This window comes from Heloderma suspectum, chromosome 17 (assembly GCF_057233095.1).
Source record: "Heloderma suspectum isolate Gila_16-S chromosome 17, 16-S_ref, whole genome shotgun sequence".
Lineage (NCBI taxonomy): Eukaryota > Metazoa > Chordata > Lepidosauria > Squamata > Helodermatidae > Heloderma > Heloderma suspectum.
This window is the reverse complement of record NC_139474.1, coordinates 9813161-9840398: the sequence shown is the minus strand read 5'-3', so window position 1 is coordinate 9840398 and position 27238 is coordinate 9813161. Positions and strand designations below refer to the sequence as shown.

The window sequence follows — 27238 nt, the reverse complement described above, 5'->3', positions numbered from 1 at the left end:
CCCCACATAGGATTGGGGAAAAGAGTCTGGAGAGCAGACCACATGGTTTCCAGGTACGGTGATCCTGCCTGTTTCCGCTGCCATCAGGGCCCTTGTGTGGCAGGTAGAAATTCAACAGGTAAAGATGTCCTTAGCCCACCTGTTGAATTTCTACCTGCCACATCCTTATTTAAAACCAGCCAGGGAAAATAAAACAGTTTGGCAACCTACGTTTCAGCCCTGTCCTATGCATGTTTACTCAGAAGCAAGCCCCACGAAGTTCAATAGAGCCTACTCCTGGGTAAGCCTGATTCTGGTTACTAGGCCCCGCTGGCTCTTTGTTACCTAGCAACAAGGCCGCCGCCCCTCCCTTTTCTCAAGTCCCCAGAGGCCCTAGTTTCTGCGTTGCTTAGCAACAAAGCCACACCCCTAAGCTCCACCTTCTCCGACCGCAACGTCAGCGAAAGGGCGATCTCTTTAAGAAGCTGCTTCGTTTCACGCCGGGCGGGAAAGGAGGCGTGGTTGATGTTCCACTCAAGCGTCGTGCGTCTGACGTATCTCGGTGAGGGTACGTGGCAGTGACGTCGGCGATCCGCCTTCCTTTCGGCTTGTTTGGCCGTTCGATCCGGGGGGCCGGTGTGCGGAGCCGAGGAGTCAAGCAGCGCCTAGAGCCGGGTTCGGATCCGCGAGGCCGGTGAGTCCGCGGCTTGGTGCGCTTCTCGATCCCGCCCTCCCCCCCTTGTCCTGCGCGGTGCTCCGTTGTAAAAAGCCCCCCTCGCGGGGTGGTTCCCCCCTCTCTCCTCGTCCCCTCCTGTGTGTGTCTCCATAAAAGAACTCCCCTTTTCCCAGCCTCTCCTCCTTTCCCGTCTATCCTGCCCGCCCCCTTCCAGCTGTGTTGGACTACAGCTCCCATCATGCCTAGCCACGCGGGCTAGGGGTGATGGGAGATGTGGTCCAACACAGCTGGAGGGGCCCAGCAGGTTGGGGGAAGATCCTCCAACTTTTCCCTCTCCATCTGTCTCCCCATCCCACAGCCCTGAGATACTGGTCCAAGCTCTTTCTCCCCTTCCTCTCGGGTATCCTCACAAAAGAGTTCCCCCCCCCCTTCCCCACACATGTTGTTGTTCAACCACTTAAGTTCCCTGGGGGAATGGTAGGATATACGTGTAGTCAATAAATAAAGCTCTTTCCCTTTCCTTCTTGCGTGTCACCAGACACACAAGTTTAACTATGTGCTTCACACAGCGCATACTTAAACTATGGATTTCACGTCTACAAGAGGTAGCGATGGCCACCAATTTGGATGGTTTTAAAAGGAGATTGGACCAATTAATGGAGGAGAAGGCTATCAATGGCTACTAGTCCTGATGGCTACACACTGCCTCCAGTATCAGAACCAGTATGCCTATGTACACCATTTGCTGGGGAACATGGGCGGGAGGGTGCTGTTGCACTCATGTCCTGCTTGTGGGTTTCCTGTGGGCAGCTGGTTGGCATAAACAGAATGCTCGACTAGATAGACCCTTGGTCTGATCCAGCATGACTCTTCTTATATTCTTATGAAAGGGTTCTGACTTCCAGCTCTTTCCCGCAGGCTGCAAGGCAAGTGCTGTCTGCCTGCCCCCACCCCCACTTCCCTGGTGCTTCCCTATGGAAGGGTTCCCTCCTCTTCTGCAGACTATTTTAATGGAGAGGTTGGTCCCCATCTCTTCAAACAGCAATATCCCTGGGCCCCTATGAGGGAGAGAGTGAGCATGAGTGAGTTAACGAGTCGGTCTCTTGAGCTCTTTCTCTCAGTTGTGCTGAGGAACAGGGAGGAAGGCAAATGAAGCCAGGACGTGGTCTGAAGGCACATGATGTACCGATCTTGCTGAAGCTAAGCAAGTTGGGTTTGATTAATGGTAAACACCGCCTTGAGTTTCATGGTGGGCACTGGTGACAGGACAAATGCCTGATTTTTTTGGTTTGGTTCTGGACACAGATCCTGATGAAGGCTGATATTCATATGGTATGATCAATGTAAGTGGTGCTCTATAAAATAATATAATCAAATGAGACCAGTCCCAGACTTGGAAACAGAACTTTCAAGCTGAGGGTGTGGGGGAGAAACAACAGAGCCTGGAGAGGAATGCAAGACAGCAGAATAAGAAGGGATAAATGTAGCAACTTATATTTCTATTCTATTGGGGGTGATGGGGTGAAGGATCAGATCCTGGCACCAAGAGTAGCTGGGTTGAAAGTCTGAGTTTCTGGATTCTAGTCGAACCTGGGAAGTAGGCTAGAAACTAGAGTAATTTGCAGGACAAATCCTGGATCCAGATCTTTAGTCTACAGAGGGTTACATGTAAGAACATAAAAGTTTTTCTTGCTGGGTCAGATTAGACAGACCCATATAGCTCTCTCCCAGCAGCGGCTTAGTCAGGTGAGCTTCCCCTTCTGGGAGGCTTGCAAGTATGGAATAAAAGCATCTGGTGACAGTTATAAGGAGAGCCCAACTGGAATGCAACAATTGCCTCTAAGAAGCTTGTAAACAGAGCAGCCTTCCTGATGTTTTGGATGACAATTCCCATAACCACCGTTGGCCATTTTGGCTGGGCTGATGAGAGTTGTAGTCCAAAACATCTGAAGGCACTAGGTTGGAGAAGGCTGAAAAAGAGAGCGTAATGGTGGAAGCTTTCCCCAGTTGAGTGTATTTTTTTATTTGAGTTGTATGATTTAGCTGTATGTATGTTCCCAGCATCAGAGTACGCAGCGGGTCTGTTTAGTTGTGTGTAAGTTTAGTTCAAAATATCTGAAGGGCAGGAGTTTGGGGAAAGCTGAAATAGAGCATGAAAGCGACAGCTCTTCCCTTTTGGGTGGGTTTTGGTTTTGCTTTAGCTGTATGTATTTTCCCAGCATCAGAATACACAGAGGTATTCTGAGTGGCCCACAGTCCCCCTTTCCATGGCAAGTGATCCATCTGGCCTCTTGCAAGGGTGATCTGAGGATTCCACCTTTGGAGTTGGGATGGGGATTGTTTTCTTCCCCCTGTGCACGCACTTGTGCTGCATTTTGAAGGGTGTAACGCAACTACAGGGAAGACGCTCACACCTCCTCACTGGCTGCAAGCAGGAGACGAAGGCTGGGGTTGGTTGTTTGGGGGTGGATAGCAGAAGCTTTTAGATACTTATTTTAAGGAGTTTTACCCAACTTCCAGAACAAAGGAAGGACTTCTTCACACAGTGCATAGGTAAACTATGTAATTTGCTACCACAGGATGTGTTGATGGTCACCAATTTGGATGGCTTTAAAAGGGGGTTGGACCCTTTTCCTGGAGGAAAAGGCTATCAGTGGCTACTAGTCCTCATGGCTCTATGCTACCTCTAGTACCAGAGGCAGTGAGCCTATGTACATCAGTTGCTGGGGAACATGGGTGAGAAGGTGCTGTTGCGCTCATGCCCTGCTTGTGGGTTCCTGGTTGACAGCCACTGTGTTAACAAAATGCTGGACTAGATAGACCCTTGGTCTGATCCAGCAGGGCTCTTCTTATGTTCTTGTTAGCTGCCAACCTTCTAGAGTGACTTACTTAAGGTCAATGAGAACAGGAGGATGTCATTAAAATGGTAGACTAGTTAAAGAGTTAGTGGTGATGATAGTCCAGTGCTTCTTCCTCTCCTTTTCACAGAGCTGTTGGTTCTAATGGCCTCTTTGAGTGGAGGAGGGGCCCACAGCCCTAGAGGGAAGTCTGGAGAGGACTGTTTGGACTGGCAGAAACGCTCTGAGCCACTGCAGCTTGAAGTCTTGGAGCTGGAAGGGGTGGGGAAAAGCCCCACAGTTGCACTGAGTTTGGGGGGCTCTCGGAAGCCCCGCCCAGCTATAGGGGACCTGCTCTCAAACGCCAAAGTTGGAACTGCGTGCTTGTGTGCCCTTTAGCTGGGAGTAAGTCCCATTGGAAACAGTGGAATTTACTTCCAAGTAGACATGCACTGAAGGGAAGGGAACAGGGTGCTGCCAGCCACAAAGCTGACTCGGTTTTCAAGACAAGACAAAAATCAATGGGCAGTTGGATATACTGCCTCTGCTGGTACTGCTAAGCCCCCAGGCAGCCCACCTTTTACGCTCCAGCCCCAGGAAGCTGATGCAAGCTGTTGCAAGGTGGCAGGAAGTCCCTGGGAGGAACTGTCAAGTCAGGGGCCTGATCCCGTAAGGAGGCAGGCAGGCAGCAGGATGGTACAGTGCACTCACAATCTACCTGGGCAGTTGGTCTTTTCTTCACTGTCTCTTAGTGTGTGCTGGTGCTGTCAGGACCCCAGGCAGCCTACCTTTTTATCCTCCAGCCCCAGAAAGCAGACGATGGTTGTTGGGAACCAGAAGGAAAGCAGAAATAATCTCCTGGGTGCATGTTGAGCACTGGGTGAAGCAAGCGGTTGCTATTGGGTTTTGGAGCAATGGGTTTGTCCTTGCAGACAGGGTGTCTTTTTCTTTTTTTATTTAAGCATAGTTTTGGCAGTGTCCTGAGATCCTGATAGCTATGATAGCTGGGTAGGGACTCAAGGGGTCTTTTTTCTGGGGCTGCCCTTTCCATGCAGCCGGGTGAAGTGACTTGTTTCAGGTGGTGCTGTGGATGGCAGAGACAGATGAAGGTAGGAATTGGTGTCTGAATAGTGCAGCAAGATCTTTCCTGGGTAGCAGTGGTGATACCACCCAAGCTCTGCTACAGACAGCACAGTGTCTTGGGCCAGTGTTCTTAAAGCCAGTAACAGAGAATGTTGTAGGATTTAAGTGATTTGCACAAGGAAAAGGATTGCTGGGCAGAGGAGGGGAAACTGAGAGCAGACTGGAGTCTGCATTTACATTGTTTGGGTGCTAATGCCCCCCCTTCCCTTTTCTCCTCCAAAGCACCAGGTTATGAGCCTCCATGAATACGAGGAAACGCCACGGCTCTAGAAACACTGACCAGGGTGTTTATCTGGGACCTTCCCAGACGCAAGTTCTCCCCCCACTTGCTGCTGCCACCACAAACCCAGTTGCGCCTCCTCCACCCAAGTGGGACACCATGTCGTGTCAAGATCGCACCCAGGAGTTCCTCTCTGCCTGCAAGTCCTTGCAAAGCAGACAGGTGAGTGTTGCTTAAGAGAGCCTGCATGGGATGCAGCTGACCTGGTCCACCTTTGTGTTCAGGTCATCGTGGAACTTCCGCTATTATGCCTCTCTAGGCTTGGGCCAGTGGGAAGCTGCAGTAAATCGAGCTGTATGAATGTGCGGAAAGATGCCCTGAGCTGTATTTCAACCTGTCACTGTTAACTAAGAGCCAAACTAGATATGATGTTAACTGCAAGAATGCAATTAATGTGCACCATTCCTTAAGTAGCCATGGTACGGGGAGGGGGGAAGGAGGATCCGGATGGTGGGGAGAAGGAGTTTAACCCTTTTTCCCTCCAAACAATTTCCCAAAGTCTACCTCTCGAGCTGCTACTTGCATCAAGAGAAAAGGGAGTCGGGGTTTTTGTCAGGGCCAAGGTGATGGGTGGGAGCTGGAGTTTAACCTTTCCTGGTCCTGATCCTGCTCTTCCCCCCACCAATGTGGCTGCTATTGACACTTTTGAAAAATTGCACGTTATTTGCATTCACACCATTAAGATCATTTCTGTTCTTCCCCTTAGATCAGGGGTGCAGAGTCTCTGGCCTGCAGGCCTAATGTGGCCTGTGAGCCTCATGTGGCCTGTGGGGCACCCCAGTCCGGCTCATGCTGCCTCATGGGGTTGCTCCAGGGAGTGGGGCTTAGGCTCCAAGGCTTGCCCCTTGGAGGAATCCTCTCGAACCTCTCCAGTCTTAGATCAGAGATAGCAGCAGGGATGGAGGGCAGCACACAGGCAAGTCCCAGTGCTCAGGTCATCCTGCTGCCATCTCCAATCTCAGATCGGAGATAACAGCAGGGGTGTGCAGCAGCCTAGGGTTTCTCCCATCTTGGGAGGAGGCACAGTTCTGTGCCTCCTTGCAGTGCAAAGGAAAAAAGGGGGGTGCCAACGGGGGGGGCATGTCCTCCAGCCCATGGGGTGTAGGGTAGTCTTGCCTCCCATCCCCAAACAGTTCTGCACCCCTGCCTTGGATTATATTGGGAACAGTGCTTTGCCAGGCTGCAATGTTTGGCCCCCCAAATGCTGGCAATCCAAAGGAAATATGCATCTTTTATTTTATTATTGAGAGCCAGTGTGGTGTAGTGGCTAGAGTATTGGACTGAGAGTCAGGAGATCCAGGTTCTAGTCCTCACTTGTCTATGGAAGCTCACTGGGTGATTTTGGGCCGGTCACAGACTCTCAGCCCAACCTACCTCACAGGGTTGTTGTTGTGAGGATAAAATGGAGAGGAGGAGAATTATGTACGCCACCTTGGGTTCCTTAAGGAGGACAAAAGGTAGGATAAAAATGTAATAAATCAATAAATATTTTTGGCCATTGTGTTTTGGCCACTGCCTAGTTGGGGGACAGGGAGTGAAGGTTGGTTAGCACTCTGCCTAGCGTAGAAAGACAAGCATCATGCAAACACACAGGAGAAGGTGATCCAGTCAAAAGAGAGTGCTTGTTGATTTTTCTTTTTCAGTCACGTTCTGCATTTAACATGGCAGCAAATGGTCTTTTTTCTGTCTTTCCATTTTCAGAATGGACTTCAGCTGAACAAACCAGCACTGAATGCTGTGCGGCAAAGAAGTGAATTCACCGTCATGGCCAAGTGAGTGAATCGACCTATTTGCTTCATAGGGACATTCCAGCACAGTGTGGTGGGACTGTGAAGGATGTGGTGCTGCAGGGGGAACCTGAAAGTGATCTAGTTTTTCTCAATGTGGGGTACTGGATGCCTGGGCCCACAGCTTGGCAAGTCCCAGACCTCATGACTGTTGAAGTGAGAGGTACCTGGAGTAGTGGGGCTAGCAAGCTGGCAGGAGGGCTGGAAGATGAGGAGTCTAGAGGCTTTGCTTGGCACCAGGTTGTCCAGACAAAGGAAATGCAACAGCCCATAGAACAGGGGTGTTGTACCCCTCTCAGCCTGAGGGTTGAACTCAATTTCAGTGAAGCTCTTGGCGGCTCCATTCCAGTAGTGGGTGGGGGCAAATAAGTATCAGTATTTCTTAGCTTAAAGCTCTTGCTCCCAGGAGGTACGTCTTAGAAGAGGCATTTCAACCTTTTAGAATTGGCAGAGGGGGATGGCGGACTGCACAAAAGCCAGGAAACCAGTGAACTTGACGGGGAAGGGCCCGGGCCATTGGGATCTTCAGGCAGGCCAGATTTAGCCCATGGGCTTGAGGTTGACCATTCCAGGTCTAGACACTTTGCCTGGGACAAAGCTGTTCAGGCAAAGGAAACGCATCAGACTGTAGAAGAATATAGCAGGAGGTGACAGAGGATTGTCTCTCTGAAATCTTGTGATTTCTAAATCTTCTGGTTTGAATTGCTTGCAGTCTGGTATAGAGCAGGGGTGGCCAGAAGGTTGATCAGGTTCAACTGGTAAATCTCTGTATGATTTCCAGGAGATCAGAAAGAGTTCTGATTCCAAATTACCTAACAGGAGCAACAGTTAAAAAGCCTTTATCTCCTTAATTAGGTTGCTGAAAAAGAACCCTTGTTGTGGGGGAACCAGGAATAGATTTTTGTGTGAAAGGACTTGGAAGCTTGGTTCTGGGACTGATCATGAATTCCTGGGCTGAGCATGTGCTCAAAGAAACCCTGGCTCTTAATTCCTTGCAGGTGGACAAGCACTACTATGAACCTGGGGGTTCTAGTTTAAAAAAAATCACACCAAGGTAGATCCTGAAAACCTGGTATAGACGTTAGAGCAGCGGGTAGGGGAAAACCTGCAGATTTTGTTAGACTCAAACTCCCATCAGCCCTGCCCAGCATAGCCAGTGGTTGGGGATGTTGGAAGTTATAATCCAATGACATTTGTAGAACCCTGGGTTAGAGTCCCTACAGGTCCAACACCTACAATTCACCATGCCTGAACCTCCACAAAAGATTATCCTATCATTCCCTCTATTTCCAATTCTCAGAGGTGAGTGCCAGTCTTTAAGTAGCCAAAGTGGCATCATCCACACACAAGAGGGAAGTAGCAGCAGGTTTAGGGGACCTCCAAAGTTTGCAGAACTACAAAAAATCTTTACGAGGGAAAAATAAAACCTAAGATGGGGAGACTGAAAAAACTAGCCCAATAAGGCTATGGAATACTGAGTGTTGTGGGAGGGGAAACAGAAGACTGGGTGAGAGGGGGAATGGAATGGAATATTGTCGAGGATGAAGCTGGCTGACTGGAAAGTGATCAGGAGCAAGCCGCGCTGCAACATTTGATTAGTTCTACTTTTAGAGAGAAGGTGGCAGCTCTGGAATTCTGCATAAACAATATTCCAGATCCAAAATCTGACATCAATCATTTCATCTCAAGCAGGCAAAATTGCCTTGTCCTTCATTCAGAGTGTTTATTTTTTTTTCCTTCTGAAAATCATTGTGGAAGGTGTAGGTGTTCTGCATAATTCTTTGCCTCTGTCACCGATGAGCAGAGGCAAATATCTGTTAAAATCTGCTTGCTTTTTGTAACAGCTTCCACAGCGTTGGTGAGAAACGATACAAACTAATTGATGAATTAGAGCAGATGACAAGTGCTGCTTTTTAACATTCTGGTTGTGGTTAATTGCCAATTCCTTCTGATTCTCAGGCGAATTGGAAAGGACCTCAGCAACACGTTTGCCAAGCTAGAGAAACTAACTATCTGTGAGTATATGGTGCTTGGATATGGCAGAAGAGAATGGGGAGATCCCCCCAAATTAGGCAGTAGTTTGGACAAGATTTGACTGGTCAGTTGATGCCAATGAAAAGGTGGAAAGATGTTGGGATGGAAGAACGATATATATAGTGCAAGAGTGGGCAACTTGTGACCGTCCAGATATTGTTGGACTGCCAACTCCTATCAGTCCTAGCCAGCATAACCAGTGGTGAGGGATCATGGGAACTGCAGTCCTGAAACATCTGGAAGGCCACAAACGGCCCACTATTGATATAGTGGCTGTCTATGGATGCTGTGCTTAGGCAGGGTTGGGGAGGTATGTAGAGAGAGTCCAGGATTGTGAGCAGAGCACAGGGCCTGGGATAACTAGGATGCACTTAAGAGCTGATGGTTAAAGATCTGACTTCCTGTGTTTTCAGTGGCCAAGCGGAAATCTCTGTTTGATGACAAGGCGGTGGAGATCGAGGAGTTGACCTACATCATTAAGCAGGTATGGGGCTCGCTCTGAGGCAGTGAGCAAGATGGCTGCAATAGAGCCCTTCTACAGGTGCCCCCACCAAATTAAATGAGGTGGGTGGCTACTAAGGAGAGGGCCTTTTTCATTGTGGCTCCCCAGTTGTGGAAGGCCCTCTCCAGAGAGGCTCCCCTGATGCCTACATTGTGGTCTTTTCAGCACCAGGTGAAGAACATCTTATTTTCCCAGGCATTTTAGCCTTTCCGTTTCTGTTGTTTTAAAACCTGTTGCTGTATTTTAAAATATTTATGCTGCTACCATAAATATTTTTACTTTTACTTTGGCTTTATACTGTAGTTTTAAACTTATAAAAGTTTTATATTATAAAACTGTATTTTTATAATATAAAACTGCTGGGAACTCCTCAGAGAGCTTTGGCTATTCGGTGTTATGGAAATGTAAATAATACTGATAATAATAATAATAGTCTGATCCTCCTTTGCCCATCCTTCTCTTCTCCCCCCGCATTGCATCAAAAGCAGGAAAATGAACTGGAACATGGAGTGAGTGGAGGGAAAAGGCCGGTGCAGGGCAGTGAGGTGGAAGGCAGGTGCTGCTGTTGCCTGCTTGCTCTCTTGCTGCCTCCAAGCTCTCTTAAAGGGACAGTCTCTTGATCTAACACCTCTTGCCAACCTTCCTCAGGCAGTTCCTTTCTCCCAACAGGATATCAACAGCCTGAACAAACAGATCGCGCAGCTGCAGGAGTTTGTCAAGGCCAAAGGCAGCCAGAGTGGGAGGCATGTGCAAACTCACTCCAACACCGTGGTGGTGTCATTGCAGGTCAGGCCTGGGGTGGTGGGTCGAAAACCATAAGGCTGCAAATGTGTGGGCAAGGCCTGATGAATTTCCCAAGCCAGATGGGCTTTGGGGGGAAACAGGGCTTATTACACCAACTAAGAGAGGGATCTTCCTTTAAAGGTGACCTAAAAAGAATTCTAAATATATAAAAACATATGCAAATGTGCATAATTTATACAGTTTGCAGAATTCAGTTGTTTTTCTGGGGCAGAATTTTGTGATATGTATTCCGCACACAGAGTGCATACATCCCTGCTTCTAGTCCGTACGTCAGGGGTGGAGAACCTCTTTCAGCCTCAGGCCCAAATTCCGCTTCAGAAACACTCTCAGGGGCCTCATTCTGGTGGTGTCTGAGGCTGAAGGCAAAGGGGATGGGGCCCAACATACCAGCATATCTTAACTTAAAGCTCTTCCTGCCAGTAACTAAGCCTTAGGAGAGGCATTTCAACCTTTTAGAATGAGGAAAAAGCTGTACAAAAGCTGAGAACCCACCAAATGATTGGTGGGGGCAGGGCCAGGGAAAGGGTTGCAACCGAACTGGGATCCCCCAGAGGACCGGATTGGGACTCTCCTAACCCGAGGTTCTGCACCCCTGCTGTATGTAGCGCGCTCTACTTGTCAAACACTCATCCATTATAGTTGTTTAGCATGGCAGAAGTGGCAGTGACAGGGTGTGGGGTGTTGGGCTGTGTTCTCTGACCACTGTGGGTAGCAGGGAGGTCAGCTTTTGGTTTCCTAACTCTTTCTTCTCCTTCCTTTTCCAGTCCAAGCTAGCATCCATGTCCAATGACTTCAAGTCAGTTCTGGAGGTGCGGACAGAAGTAAGTCACTTATTAGACACTGCTGTCAAACCTTGCTATAGGGAGCTTCTGGATGGACAAGAAAACAGCCATTTTAGCTGCCTCGGGTATCAGTAAGGCAGCTCTGAACATCAGCCTGAATCAAAAACGTAGCTCACAGAGACTTTGTGAGTCACAAATTTGTGACTTGAATTGCGTTGCCTGTTTTATTTTTTACTTTGTTTAATTTTAAAAATATTTCTATATGGCCTGTCATGTACCACATATCCAGGTGGTATACAACAATAAAGCAACATATAAATACAGTCAGGGCCAGAAATATTGGAACAAGGATAACTGTTTTGGCAGTTGGCCTCTGTATACCACCACATTGAAGTTGAAAGGAAACACACCCAGATGGGAGCGAAGTCAGGACTTTCAGCTGTAATTCAAGGGGTTTGACAAAAGTGGGGCACTAACTATTCAGGAAGTACAGCCAGTGGCATGCACACACACCCATCGTTGGGGGCTCATAAGTCATGGAATGAATGGCTGACAAGCAGCTGCATGGCCAGGTGTGGCCTGTTTCCTGGGTGCCCCATGACCAATCAAGCAGATAAAAGGCCTGGAGGTGATTCTGAGTGTTACATTTGCATTTGGTAGCTGTTCACTGGAACCCCCAACATGAGGTCCAAAGAGGTGTCCATGCGAGTGAAGGAGGCCATCATTAGGCCGAGGAAACAAAATAAACCCATCAGAGAGATAGCAAAAACAGTGGGGGTGGCCAATACAACAGTTTGGAACATCCTGAAAAAGAAGGGATTAACTGGCAAGCTCAGCAACAGCAAAAGGCCTGGAAGACCACGGAAGACAACTAAAGTGGATGACTGCAGAATTCTGCTCATGGTGAAGAGGAACCCTTTCACAACATCTAGCCAGGTCAAGAGTGCTCTTGCGGAGGTAGGCATGTCATTGTCAACATCTACAGTCAAGAGACAGCTTTATGAATGTAAATACAGAGGCTTCACAACAAGGTGCAAAACACTGGTAATGCTCAAGAACCGAAAGGCCAAATTAGCCTTTGCTAGCAAACACCTAAAAAAGCCTGCCCAGTTCTGGAATAAGATTCTTTGGACTGATGAAACCAAGATTAACTTGTACCAGAATGATGGGAAGAGAAAAGTATGGAGAAGGAAAGGAACAGCTCATGATCCAAAGCATACCACATCATCTGTCAAACATGGTGGAGGCAGTGTTATGGCATGGGCATGTATGGCTGCCAATGGAACCGGGTCACTGGTGTTTTTTGATGACCTGAGTGCTGATAAAAGCAGCAGAATGAATTCTGACGTGTAGAGGGCTATACTTTCTGCTCAGATTCATCCGAATGCTGCCAAACTGATAGGACACCGCTTCATAGTGCAGATGGATAATGACCCAAAACATACAGCAAAAGCTACCCAAGAGTTTCTGAAGGCAAAGAAGTGGGATGTTCTTCAATGGCCAAGTCACAGCCCAACAGAGCATGCTTTTCAGTTACTGAAGACAAGACTGAAGGCAGAAAGACCCACAAACGAGCAGCAACTGAAGGCAGATTGGTATTAAAGGCGATCCTTAAGTTTGAAATGATGTTGGTTTGTTCCATTGGTTTGTTGTTGGTTGTTCTTATGAGCCACCAACGATGGGGGTGTGTGTATGCCACTGGCTGTACTTCCTGAATGGTTAGTGCCCCACTTTTGTCAACCCTCCTTGAATTACAGCTGAAAGTCCTGACTTCGCTCCCATCTGGGTGTATTTCCTTTCAACTTCAATGTGGTAGTGTACAGAGGCCAACTGCCAAAACAGTTATCCTTGTTCAAATGTTTCTGGCCCTGACTGTATATGTGACAGCTAAAACAAAGTGCAACTGCTAATAGATGTGAGGATGGGCCAGTGATCTATATCTGTTTATTTAAGGTCTTTTTACCGCACTCCTCAGCCAAAAAAGGCTGCCAGAGCAGCTTACAATCAATTGCTAAAACAGGACAGTCCCTGCCCATAGGCTTACAATCTAAATTTTGGATTTTTTCTAAATCTTAAAAAGACACGGCACATAAGGAAATAGGGATGGGGAGGGAAGAGGAAAAAAATGAAGTAAACTTCCAGCGGTGCTGGTGGAATAGCCCTGCTTCCCCTTTCATCGCTTGCAGAGTGGGCAATCCAATTGGAGCAGCCTCTGATGGTCCCTTTGTCTGCTCCTGTCACTTTCACTTATTCTTATGTGTCACTTTGATGGGTGGGCACTCTGGGAGGGTAGGAAATGTAGCTGATGGGAGGGCCTTGAGAGGAAGTTGAGCCCTTATGAGCAACTTTCCACGCCTCCCATGTTGAGAGGCCTGCCTTTCCCATCGAGAACTGCTGACTTGAGTGCCTTGCCCTGCTTTCTCATGCTGGCTTGGCCCTGACCCTCCCCACTTCCCTCCTCCAGAATCTGAAGCAGCAGAAGAGTCGGCGAGAACAATTCTCCCGTCCCCCGGTGTTGGCCATGCCTCTCTCCCCCAGCAACTTAGGTGAGTTGGAGTGTGGAGGCCCCTGATGCCTGGAGGAATTGGGAATTGGTGCTGGTGTCACATTTTGGGGTGTGGGAGGAATAGGAGGTGCTGAATCCTTCCATCTAGCCTAGAACTTGGGCAGTAGCGGGGAAGGGAGAAGCAGTTGCAGTCTCTGACAATGCTGTTCCTACAGGTGGCTCTGCTATGCTTCAAGATGAGCCCCGGCACTCAGGGGATGTGGCTATTGACATGGACAACCGGACCAGCCAGCAGTTGCAGCTCATCAATGAACAGGTGCCTTGGGATGGGAGAGGCTGGAACCGCAGGCGTTTCTACTGAAAATAGGGAGGAGGAGCAGCAGTGGGAGAAGCTGGGTGGTTTTATTTCAGGGTTGCTGTTTTTTAGCTTCCCATCCCTTGGCCAAGGGCTAAGGAACAACCATTTACAGACAGCACAAACCAACACCCTGCCCCTGGTGCAGTCAGTTTCTTTTGGCCCGCTGCTACCTGCATGACCCTGCATTGGGTTCTTGGTCATGTTAGGGCAGGTGTGAGGAACCTCAGGTGCGTGGGCCAAGTCCCGCCTTCTTGGGGTCCCAGTCAGGCTCTCCAGGGATCCCCAGATGGCTCTGCCCTCTTCCTTCAACCCTGCCCTCTTTTCCCCAACTACCGATTGTTCGCTGGCTTCCTGGCTGTTGTGGAGTTTTTTCCTCCCGTTCTAGATAGTTGAAATGTCTTTCCCAAGGCCACGTTACTGGCAGGAACGGGCTTTAAGCGGAAATAAGCTGGTATTGTTTGTATTTTGGCCCCACCCCCTTTGCCTTTGGCCCCGCCCACCACTGGAATGCAGCCCCTGAGAGCTTCTCTGACATGGAAATCGGCCTTCAGGCTGAAAGAAGTTCCCCATCCCTGCAGTAGAGTGTGGCCGAGAGATGGAAGTGATCAGTTCACATGAGGCCATTGTGAAAAGCAAGTGGAGGCTGGTGGCTCTGATTTCAGTGGGGCTGTAAATCCATTCCAGGTTTCAGTCAGAACCACACAGAACTCTATTTTTGGGATAGGGTTCAGCACCTTGAATAGGTTTTTTAGAGTTCCGGCTGGTTCTGACTGAAACCCAGAATGGATTCACAGCCCCACTGAAATCGGAGCCTCTGTTGGTGAAACAGTTCTTAGGAAGCTGCCTTGTAACAGGTTGGACTCTTCATCCACCTTGCCCACTGTTGTCCACTCCTGCTCTTAAGGGTCCCAGGGAGAGAAGGGTCCTTCCCATCACCTACTCCCTGATCCTGTTAACTAGAAGCACTGGGACTTGAACCTGTGGCCTCCCGCATGCAAAGCATGTGCTCTACCACTGAGGTATAAACCCTGCCCTAATGGATCCTTCTGCCCCTCAGTGGGTCTAAAACCCTTGTCCAAGATAGGCCTGCGGGTTTGATAGGGAGGCCTTTAACCGAGGAAGCTATTTGATTTTATAGTATAAATCAGGAACGGGTAACCTGTGGCCCTCCAGATGTTTTGGCCTACAACTCTCATCAGCCCAAACCAGCATAACCGATGCTAAGGGCCATGGGAGTTGTGGCCTTCCAGATGTTTTTGCCTACAATATAAAATTATGTAGTACTCTTAGGGAGCAATCCTATGGCTGCTAGTCAGCAGCTAGGCAGCCATAGGATATGTTGATTTCCAGGAACTGACCTTGGAGCCTGCACTCCAAGCTCGGTTCCCTGAGAACTGACCCCCACCCCCACCCCTGCACTGCCATGCAGGCAGCTCGGAACGGCCCTGCGCTCGGAAGAAGAGCGTGGAGCAGCGAAAATGGGGTGTTCCGGGGGTGGGGAAGGTGGAAATGCCGTTGCGACACATCCAACGTGTTGTCTGGCGGCTGCTTCCCTGGCTCTGCCTTCCCGTGGCTAGACAGCCTAAATCGGCTGTTTAGCTGCAAATGCAGGGTGGCTGAAGCGTGGAGGGGATGAGCCCCTCTGTACTTCTCCTGCCCGGCATTGGATAGGTGGTTGCCTCCGAGTTCAGAGGCGGCTGCATATCCCGGTAGGATTGCTCCCTCCGTGTCCTACTAACTTAATTTTTTTAGGTGTGTTTGTTTTGTATCCCATGCTACCCATGGGCTATGGGTGGGTTATTGTAGTCTTTCTAAACTTCTGACTCCAGTAGCCTTTGAGCTGCTGGTAAATAGAGGCCTTGGGGAATAAAAGAGGCCAAGTGAATAAAATGTCACTTTTAAGAGACAAACCAAATTAAAAGTGATCAAGCAGCTTAACTGATCTTATATTACTATTTATATATCTGTGCTAGTATTTAGAACAATATGGCCCACTGGCTACTGTGCCAAATCCCCAGACAACCTAGTTACCTTTTTAAAGTTTGCAATGGTGCATAAAGGAAGAGGTTGCCTTTAACGTTTGTGGATTATATAAAGCAGGGTTGGGCAACTTGTAGGCCAAAACATCTGGAGGGCCACAACTCCCTTCAACCCTAGCCATCATAGCCCATGGTGAAGCATGATGGGAATTGTAGGGCGAAACATCAGAGTGCTACCCCGATGTAAAGGTTTGATGTTTGCCTTTGAAACACAGAACCGTCTTGAGCACCCTTGGCAAAGGCGCAGGGGGGCAACTTCTGGAGCTTCCCACATAAACAGGCCTGACTCTCCCTATTCTTTTTGCAGGATTCATACATCCAGAGCCGGGCAGACACCATGCAGAACATTGAATCTACTATTGTGGAACTGGGCTCCATATTCCAGCAGCTGGCGCACATGGTCAAAGAGCAAGAGGAGACGATTCAAAGGTAAGGGCAATGGAGAAACGCCGTCTTTGTCGGGTCCCTGGCAGAGCAGCCAATGGGCTTTAGCAGAATGATGGCTGCTTGGGTAGAGGCTTGAGCTGAAGGCGGCAAAGCTGGTCCTTTAGGGCTGCTTTGCTAGTTTCTCCGCTTGACAGCAGCAGTCAGTAAACAAACACTGCAAATCAAAATGGGTGTTGATGTCTGCAAAAGCCAGTGTGGTGTAGTGGCTAGAGTGTTGGACTGGGAGTCGGGAGATCCAGGTTCTAGTCCCCACTCAGCCATGGAAGCTCACTGGGGGACTTTTGGCCAGTCACAGACTGTCAGCCCAACCTACCTCACAGGGTTGTAGTTGTGAGGACAAAATGGAGAGGAGGAGGATTATGTACGCCGCCGTGGGCTCCTTAAAGAGGGAAAAAAGTGGGATATAAATGTAATAAATAAATAAATACAAATGCACAGAGTATTTTTTTTTTAGTAATAAGCCTTTTAGGTAGGCCCAAATTATTCCCTAGTGCAGTCTTCCCCAACCCAGCAGCCTCCAGATATCATAGAATCATAGAATAGTAGGGTTGGAAGGGGCCTACAAGACCATCGAGTCCAACCCCCTGCTCATTGTAGGAATCCAAGTCAGAGCATCCCTGACAGATGGCTGTCCAGCCTCATCTTGAATGCCTCCACTGTGGGAGAGCCCACTACCTCCCTAGGTAATTGGTTCCATTAACAGTCAGGAAGTTTTTCCTGATGTTCAGCCAGAATCTGGCTTCCTGTAACTTGAGCCCATTATTCCGTGTCCTGCATTCTGGGATGATGGAGAAGAGATCCTGGCCTTCTTCTCTGTGACAACCTTTCAAGTACTTGAAGAGCGCTATCATATCTCCCCTGTCTTCTATTCTCAAGGCTAAACATGCCCAGTTCTTTCAGTCTCTCTTGATAGGGCTTTGTTTCCAGTCCCCTGATCATCTTTGTTGCCCTCCTCTGAACCCTCTCCAGTTTGTCTGCATCCTTCTTAAAGTGTGGTGTCCAGAACTGGACACAGTACTCCAGATGAGGCTTAACCAGTGCTGAGTAGAGGGGAACTAGTACTTCCTGGGATTTGGAAGGTGTGCATCTCTTAATGCAGCCCAAAAGAGCATTTGTCTTTTTTGCAGCCACATCTCATTGTTGGCTCATATTCAGCTTGTGATCGACAACAATTCCAAGATCCTTCTCGCTTGTAGTGTTGTTGAGCCACGTGTCCTCCATCTTGTAACTGTGCATTTGGTTTCTTTTTCCTAGGTGCAGAACTTGGCATTCATCCCTCTTAAATGTCATTCTGTTGTTTTCTGCCCAGCTCTCCAGTCTATCCAGATCACTTTGAATTTTGTTTCTGTCTTCCAAGTTATTAGCTATCCCGCCCAATTTTGTGTCATCTACAAATTTGATCAGCATTCCCTGCACCTCCTCATCCAAATCATTTAATAAAAATGTTGAAGAGCACTGGGCCCAGGACTGAGCCTTGAGGTACCCCGCTCGTTACCTCTCCCCAGTTTGAGAAGATCCCATTGATAAGCACTCTTTGAGTCCGATTCTGTAGCCGTGGATCCAGTGGATCATTGTTTAATCTAGCCCACTTTGAGCTAGTTTGCTCATCAGGATATCATGGGGCACTTTGTTGAAAGCTTTGCTGAAGTTGAGGTATATTATGTCCACAGCATTCCCACAGTCCACAAGGGAGGTTACCTGATCAAAAAATGAGATCAGATTTGTCTGGCAGGACTTGTTTTTGACAAATCCATGTTGGCTTCGAGTATGTTGGACTACAGCTCCCATCATGCCACAGCCAGCATGGCCAATGGTCAGGGATGAAAGCAGATGTATTCCAAGGCTCCACAGTGAGTTCATAGCTGTGGCAAGATTTGAACAGGCAACTTTCCAGTCTGTAGTTCAGTGTCTCAGCTACTACCAGGGCTGTTGCCAGCATGCAGCATCTTCGAGAGCCTGCTGGGGGTCCTAGTGCCCCAGTAGAGACCACTGTTGACACTAGCCCAGGGCCCTCTGTTTTTCTTTTTAACCTCTAACCGTCTCCCAGCAACTACCATCTTGTTTTTGACAGTTACCCCTGAAAATGACTGCCACCACGCCAACACGGTGGTCGCCATGTTTTTGTGGGGAGAGGTCATACATTGTCTGGTCAGGGTTGGGGTGAGAATGGCCATTGCTCGGAGTTGCCAAAGCAAGCATCAAGATGCTCTCCCCAAAACAAACCCTATGATCCCCACCTCCCCTGGCGAGATGGCACCTTGCTGAAGGCCCCCTCAACCCCGGAACTGACCCAGGGTCCTAAACTACATTATCTTCCTCTGACCTTTTTCTACTAGTTACCAGTTGCTGTGGAGCATGGGCAGGAGGGTGCTCTTGCACTCATGTCCTGCTTGCGGGCTTCCCATTGGGGCATCTGGTTCGCCACTGTGGGAACAGAATGCTGGACTAGAGAGGCCTTTGGTCTGATCCACCACAGTTCTTCCTATGTTCTTGTCCTGGGGCAGGGAACCTCTTTAAGCCCAAGAGCTGAATTAAATTTCAGAGAAGCTCTTGGGGGACCGCATTCTAGTGGCCTGGGATTCCCAGCACCAAAGCTCAGAAACTGCCTAACTGTTGGTGGTTGTGGGGAAAGGGGTGGGACCTGGGGAAGGGTGTGTGACTATCTTTGGAGCCCCAGAGGGCCATATTCCCCACCCTGTAGTGTCTTCTACCTTTTAAACCCCTTCAAATCTCCCTCCACATGTCACTTGCCCTTTATTGATTTGGGTTTGTTTTCCTCTGCTAAGGAAGATGCTGTGCTCCAAGGGTGGAAGGGAGTGGGTAGCTTTTCCCATGGGCTTCACTTGTCCTTTCTCTTGCCATGTCCACAGAATTGACGCCAATGTGGAAGACGCCCAGCTTAATGTCGAAGGCGCGCACACGGAGATCCTGAAATACTTCCAGTCTGTCACCTCCAACCGGTGGCTGATGGTGAAGATCTTCCTCATCCTCATTGTGTTCTTCATCATCTTTGTGGTGTTCCTGGCCTGATAGTGGAGGTGCCTCCAGACGCCCACCCCTTCTGTCCCTCCTCTCCTTTCTCAGAGCCGCGTTGGACGCTGGACTGTTTTGCTCTCTTTACAACCGGCATGGGCGAGAGTTGCCTGTCTTCTGCCCGGCACCACAGGGACCCGTCCTCGCTTGTTGTGACTTTTGCAGCGGCTCTTGGCCTGGAGCGGGGGCAGGGCCCCACCCTGACCAGAGTGCAATAGCATTTGGACTACGCTGTGAAGGGCTTTGCCCCAAACTCCCTTTCCCAAATGGGATGTGATCGGGGGGGGGGGGGGTGTAGCAGGACTAGGATCATGCATCTCTTTCCCTGTTCTATATATTTGCCCTAATCCTGGGACTCAAAAGTGCTAACAGAACCCCTAAACTCTTTCTCTTAAAAAAAACAAAACAAAAATACACACACACAAACACACACACACACACACACACACACTAGCATAGGGTTTCGACTTCCAGCACTCATTATCCACCAGGCCTCCCCTTTGCTACATGTCAGGGAAAGAGCTGCATTTCTAGAGTCCCAAGGCTGCCCTGGCCTGTGCCTTTTGCCCCTTCCAGAGGACTGTATAGGTTTCTCTCCCCCTGCCCCCCCCCCCCAATATAGCATATTTAAGTCTCCCTTTCTTGTGGCTTTGGCAATGGGGAGCTCCATTCAAGGAAAGTCAGCCCTTGCAACCATGAAGTAGCTCTTTTGAGTCAATCTGACTCTCTGTCCACAGCGGCAGAAGGGTGGCTTCTCCTCCTCCACCCCTCTTTTGTATCTCTCCCTCTAGAAGGAAGCTTCTGAGCGTGGCTGACATGTTAAAACCAAGTATGGCTCCTCTAGGCCCAAGTCCCTCCCCAGCTCGGCTCTGCAGCCCTCAGCAATCCTCCCTGGTGCTTAGAGGGAAATGACAGTCAGGCCTTCTGGCAGCTGCTGGCCCCTGCCAAACGCACTCTGCCTCTTCCTGCCAAAGAGGTTCGCCCTCTAGTACAGGGGTGGTGGCCCTCTGGTTCTATTGGCCCGCAACTCGCATGATCCCTCACCATGGGCTGTGCTGGCTAGGGCTCATGGGAGTTGTAGGCCAAAATATTTGGAGGGCCTTAAGTCGCCCACTCCTCTAGTGCCTCCTCTTGCTCTCAAGCTGAGCAGGCTCATAACAGTCTCCTCCCCACAATGTCCCAAAAGTGGAAAAAGTGTTCCTACTGCCCCCATCCTGCCAACCTTTTCACTCATTGATATCGATACAACTGTTCACCTCTCCTCTTTTCCCCTCCACCTTCTTTCTATTTCTTAATAGCCTATGCTGAGGCTGTTTCAACCCCCTTCCCCGCAGCCAGGCTTGCTTAGGGTGGCTGAGCTGTGACATCCCTTCCCACCGAGGGTCACCCCACCACCACCCCTTTCTCCTTTTCTGGGTGGTGGGATCCTACTCTCCCAGTTGCAATGGCCTTAACATTCCGCTGTCGGTGTCCCCCTTCCGCTCCACTAGCATGTGCCCTTTCCCCAGTGGGGGTGGGGGTAGCTGCTACCCATCATCCAACCGACACAGATGATGAGTGGGGTGGCCTAATCTCTGATTTGGACGAGAGCAGCACCAGCTCTCGCTAGTGCTTTGGATGTTATTAAAGAGGGGGAAAAAAGCTTTACTTAAATAAGACTTCGATTTTTTAAAAAAATTAGTATTTATTTAAAAGTATTTTTATCGTCTTTCTGAGCCAAAAAAGTTTCCTGGAGCAGCTTATGTGCAATCAATAAAAACAAGACACTCCCTTCCCATAGGCTTACAATCTCAAAATACATGATATGAAAGGAAAAAGAGGCAGCGGGGGGAAAGCAAGTGGAAAAGCAAGTGCACATTGGGGCAAAACAATCCAACTTCAAGTATAGCCTGATGGGATCTGAGCTAGTGGTGACCAACCAAGCAAGCGATCTTGAGGTTGCGGTGGACAGCTTAATGAAAATGTCAACCCAGTGTGCAGCTGCTATAAAAATTGCAAACTCCAGGTTACACATAATTAGAAGAGGAATTTAGAATTAAACTGCTAATCCATACTGCCCTTATACAAATCTATGGTGCGACCACACTTGGAATGCTGTGTACAGTTCTGCTCACCACACCTAAAAAAAGATGTTATAGAGCTGGAAAAAGTGCAGAAAAGGGCAACTAAAATGATCAAGGGGCTGGAGCAACTCCCCTATGAGGGAAGGTTACAACAGCTGGGATTGTTTAGCTTATTTTAAGAAAAAAGATGAGAAACTGGGGGCGGGGGGGACATTATAGAGGTGTGCAAAATTATGCATGGTGTGGAGAAAATGGAGAGGGAGGCATTTTTCTTCCTCTCACAATACTAGAATCCAGGATCATCCCCTGAAGCTGATTGGTAGGAGATTCAGGACAGGTAAAAGGAAGGACTTCTTCACACAGCGCATAGTCAAACTATGCTACCAGAAGATGTAGTGATGACCACTAATTTGGATGGCTTTAAAAGGAGGTAGACAAATTCCTGGAGAAGTCTATTAATTGCTACTAGTCCTGATGGCTATATGCTAGCTCCAGTATCAGAGGCAGTCTGTCTATGTACACCAGTTGCTGGGGAACATGGGTGGGAGGGTGCTGTTGCACTCATGTCCTGCTTGTGGGTTTCCCATGGGCAGCTGTGAGCAGAATGCTGGACTAGATGGATCCTTGGTCTGAACCAGCAGGGCCCTTCTCAGGTCCTTTGTCTTTCAGCAGGGTTAGTGGAATGGCCCTACACATTTCATCTCCCTCTGCTGCAGCCTGCTGGAATGGCTGTCTTCTGTTTACTATATGGGATTAAATACATCTATCTAATTTAGTACTTTGCTTCTTAGCTGAGGTTAGCTTCCCCCAGTTGGGGAATCACCCTACCTCCAATGGGTGTTGTGCTACTCCTCCATCTTTTTGGACAGGTGTAGCTTTAATGTGTATGGTGACATTTTAGCCACAGAGGCCTGTCACCAGGCCTTCTGTACTTCAGTGCACTTTTGCAATTATCTTTTAGGAATGTGCTTTTCAAAAAACCCATCTTTTAATTTGTGCTGATGCCTTTCTTGCCTACATCAGGGGAGAAAAGATATCAAAATGTTCACATAATAGTGCTTAAATGAAAAGGTGTTTTTGCACAAATTTCAAAATGGGTTTAAAATAAACTCGGCATGCTGCTAAAGTGGTAAGTGCATTGTCACTTACCAACCTGTCTGTGTCATGTCTATTATTGTGTACTGAGTATTTTGTATAGTAGAACCTGCACACATGCACAAGCACGATAGCTATTGAAATGTGGAAAGTTGATTGCAATTCTGCGTGTAGCTCAGAGCAGAAGAACAATGATGGACTAGTGTTAAAAGCCACCACTTTGGAAGCATCGTGTATTCGTTAGACCAGCCTCCTCCAAGCTGGTGCCTTGCAGAGGTTTTGGACTACAACTCCTAGCATTCCCCACTATTCGCCATTTGTTGTTCAGTCATTAAGTCGTATCCGACTCTTCGGGACCCCATGGATCATAGCACGCCAGGCCTTCCTGTCCTCTGCTCTCTCCCGGAGTGTGCTGAAGTTCATATTCATTGCATCGGTGATGCTATCTAGCCATCTCATCCTCTGCTGTCCCCTTCTCCTTTTGCCTTCAATCCTTCCCAGCATCCGGGTCTTTTCCAGTGACTTTTCCCTTCTCATTAGGTGGCCAAAATATTTGAGCTTCAGTATCTGTCCTTCCAATGAGCAGTCAGGGTTGATTTCCTTTACGACTGAGTGATTTGGCCTCCTTGCAGTCCAGGGGACTCGTAAGAGTCTTCTCCAGCACCACAGTTCGAAGGCATCAATTCTTCGGCGCTCAGCCTTCCTTATAGTCCAGCTCTCACAGCCATACATTACTATGGGAAAACCATAGCTTTGATTAGATGGACCTTTGTCGGCAAGGTGATGTCTCTGCTTCTTACTATGCCGTCTAGGTTTGCCATAGCTTTCCTCCCAAGGAGCAAGCATCTTTTAATTTCATGGCTACAGTCACCATCTGTGGTGATCTTGGAGCCCAAGAAAATAAAATCTGTCACTGTTTCCATTTCTTCCCCTTCTATATGCCAGGAAGTGATGGGGCCAGATGCCATGATCTTAGTTTTTTGAATGTTGAGTTTCAAACCACCTTTTGCACTCTCCACTTTCACCCTCAACAAGAGGCTCTTTAGATCCTCTTCGCTTTCTGCCATTAGGGTGGTATCGTCTATGTATCTGAGGTTGTTGATAATTCTCCCGGCAATCTTAATTCCGATCTGGGATTCATCCAACCCGGCATTTCTCATGAAGTACTCTGCATATAAGTTAAATAAGCAGGGCGACAATATGCAGCCTTGTCGTACTCCTTTCCCAATTTGGAACCAATCGGTTGTTCCATGTCCGGTTCTTACTGTTGCTTCTTGACCCTCATACAGGTTTCTGAGGAGACAGATAAGGTGGTCTGGTACTCCGATCTCTTTAAGAATTTGCCACAGTTGTGATCCACACAATCAAAGGCTTTAGCGTAGTCAGTGAAGCAGAAATATATGTTTTTCTGGAATTCTCTTGCTTTCTCCATGATCCAGCGAATGTTGGAGATTTGATCTCTAGTTCCTCTGCCTCTTCGGAACCCAGCTTGTACTTCTGGTAGTTCTCAGCTCATATACTGCTGAAGCCTAGATTGTAGGATTTTGAGCATAATCTTGCTGGCATGTGAAATGAGCACAATTGTACGGTAGTTGGAACACTCTTTGGCATTGCCCTTCTTTGGAACTGGAATGTAAACTGACCTTTTCCAGTCTTGCGGCCACTGTTGAGTGTTCCAAATTTGTTGGCATATTGAGTGCAGCACTTTAACAGCATCATCTTTTAGGATCTTAAATAGCTCAGCTGGAATACTGTAATCTCCGCTAGCTTTGTTGTTAGTAATGCTTCCTAAGGCCCACTTGACTTCACTCTCTAGGATGTCCGGCTCAAGTTCAGTGACTGCGCTATCATGGCTATCAGGGACATTAAGATCTTTCCTGCATAGTTTCTTCTGTGTATTCTTTCCACCTTTTCTTAATCTCATCTGCTTCTGTTAGGTCCCTGCCTTCTTTGTCCTTTATCATGCCCGTCTTTGCACAAAACGTTCCCTTGAGATCTCCAATTTTCTTGAAGAGATCTCTAGTCTTTCCCATTCTATTGTTTTCCTCGATTTCTTTGCATTGTTCATTTAAGAAGGCCTTCTTGTCTCTCCTTGCTGTTCTCTGGAACTCTGCATTCAGTTGGATATATCTTCCCCTTTCTCCCTTGCTTTTTGCTTCCCTTCTTTCCTCAGCTACTTGTAAAGCCTCATCAGACAGCCACTTTACTTTCTTGCATTGCTTTTTCTTTGGGAGGGATTGAGTTGCTGCCTCCTGAACAAGGTTACGGACCTCTGTTCATAGTTCCTCAAGCACTCTGTCTATCAAGTCTAATCCCTTAAATCTATTCCTCACCTCCACTGTATATTCATAAGGGATATGATTTAGGTCATACCTGAATGGTTTAGTGGTTTTTCCTACGTTCTTCAATTTAAGCCGAAATTTTGCAAGAAGCAGCTCATGATCTGAGCCACAGTCAGCTCCAGGTTTTGTTTTTACTGACTGTATAGAGCTTCTCCATCTTTGGCTGCAAAGGACATAATCAATCTGATTTCGATATTGACCATCTGGTGATGTCCATGTGTAGAGTCGCCTCTTGTGCTGTTGGAAGAGTGTTTGCTATGATCAGCGTGTTCTCTTGGCAAAACTCTATTAGCCTTTGTCCTGCTTCATTTTGTACACCAAGGCCATGCCTGCCTGTTATCCCGGTGATTTCTTGACTTCCTGCTTTAGCATTCCAATCCCCTATGATGAAGAGGACATCTTTTTTTGGTGTTAGTTCTAGAAAGTGGTGTAGGTCTTCATAGAACCAATCAACCTCAGCTTCTTCAGCCTCAGTGGTTGGGGCATACACTTGAATTACTGTGATGTTGAATGGTTTGCTTTGGATTCGTACTGAGATCATTCTGTCGTTTTTGAGATTGTACTCTAGTACTGCTTTTCCCAGAACCGGACATGGAACAACCGATTGGTTCCAAATTGGGAAAGGAGTACGTCAAGGCTGTATATTGTTGCCCTGCTTATTTAATTTATATGCAGAGTACATCCGGGTTGGATGAATCACAGGTCGGAATTAAGATTGCTGGGAGAATTATCAACAACCTCAGATACGCAGACGATACCACCCTAATGGCAGAAAGCGAAGAGGATCTAAAGAACCTCTTGCTGAGGGTGAAAGTGGAGAGTGCAAAAGCTGGTTTGAAACTCAACATTCAAAAAACTAAAATCATGGCATCTGGCCCCATCACTTCCTGGCATATAGAAGGGGAAGAAATGGAAGCAGTGACAGATTTTATTTTCTTGGGCTCCAAGATCACCACAGACGGTGGCTGTAGCCATGAAATTAAAAGACGCTTGCTCCTTGGGAGGAAAGCTATGGCAAACCTAGACAGCATAGTCAGAAGCAGAGACATCACCTTGCTGACAAAGGTTCGTATCATCAAAGCTATGGTTTTCCCAGTAGCAACATATGGCTGTGAGAGCTGGACTATAAGGAAGGCTGAGCGCCGAAGAATCGATGCTTTCGAACTGTGGTGCTGGAGAAGACTCTTACGAGTCCCCTGGACGGCAAGGAGGTCAAATCAGTCCATCCTTAAGGAAATCAACTCTGACTGCTCATTGGAAGGACAGATACTGAAGCTGAAGCTCAAATATTTTGGCCACCTAATGTGAAGAGAAAACTCCCTGGAAAAGACCCTGAGGCTGGGAAAGATTGAAGGCAAAAGGAGAAGGGGACGGCAGAGGATGAGATGGCTAGATAGCATCACCGATGCAATGAATATGGACTTGAGCACACTCCGGGAGAGAGCGCAGGACAGGAAGGCCTGGCGTGCTATGGTCCATGGGGTCATGAAGAGTGGGACGTGACTGAACAACAACAACACTGCTTTTCCCACCCTTTTGTTGACTATGAATGCTACTCCATTTCTTCTAAGGGATTCTTGCCCACAGTAGTAGATACAATGGTCACCTGAATTAAATTCGCCCATGCTTGTCCATTTCAGTTCGCTGATTCCCAAGATGTCCATGTTCAATCTTGCCATCTCATGTTTGACCACCTCCAGCTTACCTTGATTCATTGATCTTACTTTCCAGGTTCCTAAACAATATTGCTTTCTTTTCACCACCAGACACATCCGCAGCTGAGTGTCCTTTCGGCTTTGGCCCAGCCGCTTCACTCTTTCTGGCGCTACTTGGGAATTCCCTCTGCTCTTCCCCAGTAGTATATTGGACACCTTCCGACCTGAGGGGCTCATCTTCCGGCGTCATATCTTTTAGCCTTGTGCTATCTTCCATGGGGTTTTCTTGGCAAGAATACTGGAGTGGGTTGCTATTTCCTTCTCCAGCGGACCACATTTTGTCAGAACTCTCCGCCACGACCTGTCCGTCTTGGGTGGCCCTGCACGGCATAGCTTATGGCTTCACTGAGTTACACAAGCCCCTTTGCCATAACAAGGCAGTGATCCATGAAGGGGTTGTTTGGTATGCAGGAACCCAAACCAGTCTCAGCCCCGTCTATGCCCTGCAATATTAACAATAGATTATACTGCACGGCTGTTATAAGCAAGTGTCCATCCAGCCCCTGCCCCGCTTTGCAACGTGGAAATGGCAACACTACGGGGTTGTGGTATGCTACTTTTCCAGCCTCTGCCTAATTGCCATATTCAGAGCGAACTACCCTGAAAGGATATTGTAAGCTTACAGGGTTCATTCTCGTTGAAACAGACCTGGACTGGACACCTAAAGTAGAACACGCGGCCACCCTACAGCGATCTGTACTTGACTGGAATTTGAGCAGATATTCAAAGGGCTTCCACACACAAGGTAAATCTATGGACATCTCTCACTTCCCCCGTGGGCTGGGCAGAAGGCGCCATTAAAAAAAAAATCTAGAA

At 48.1% G+C, this 27238-nt stretch overlaps 1 protein-coding gene across 1 annotated transcript; it reads left to right on the top strand.

Moving 5' to 3' along the window:
• The first annotated feature begins 578 nt into the window (after positions 1-578).
• STX5 (syntaxin 5) lies at positions 579-20982 on the top strand. Its single transcript, XM_084823707.1, has 11 exons — positions 579-673; positions 4858-5077; positions 6617-6687; positions 8662-8717; positions 9150-9220; positions 9908-10024; positions 10807-10863; positions 13289-13370; positions 13546-13646; positions 16035-16156; positions 19045-20982. The coding sequence occupies exons 2-11, from the start codon at positions 4877-4879 to the stop codon at positions 19202-19204; spliced, it is 1038 nt and encodes a 345-aa protein (XP_084679833.1). The 5' UTR covers positions 579-673; positions 4858-4876; the 3' UTR covers positions 19205-20982.
• The last annotated feature ends 6256 nt before the right edge of the window (positions 20983-27238 follow it).

Excerpts from the sequence above, each read along its gene's own strand:
- STX5 (XM_084823707.1), top strand. The coding sequence starts at position 4,877 with ATGAATACGAGGAAACGCCACGGCTCTAGAAACACTGACCAGGGTGTT. Across the intron at positions 9,221-9,907 it reads TGACCTACATCATTAAGCAG|GATATCAACAGCCTGAACAA; the intron begins GTATGGGGCTCG and ends TTCTCCCAACAG. Across the intron at positions 10,025-10,806 it reads CCGTGGTGGTGTCATTGCAG|TCCAAGCTAGCATCCATGTC; the intron begins GTCAGGCCTGGG and ends TTCCTTTTCCAG.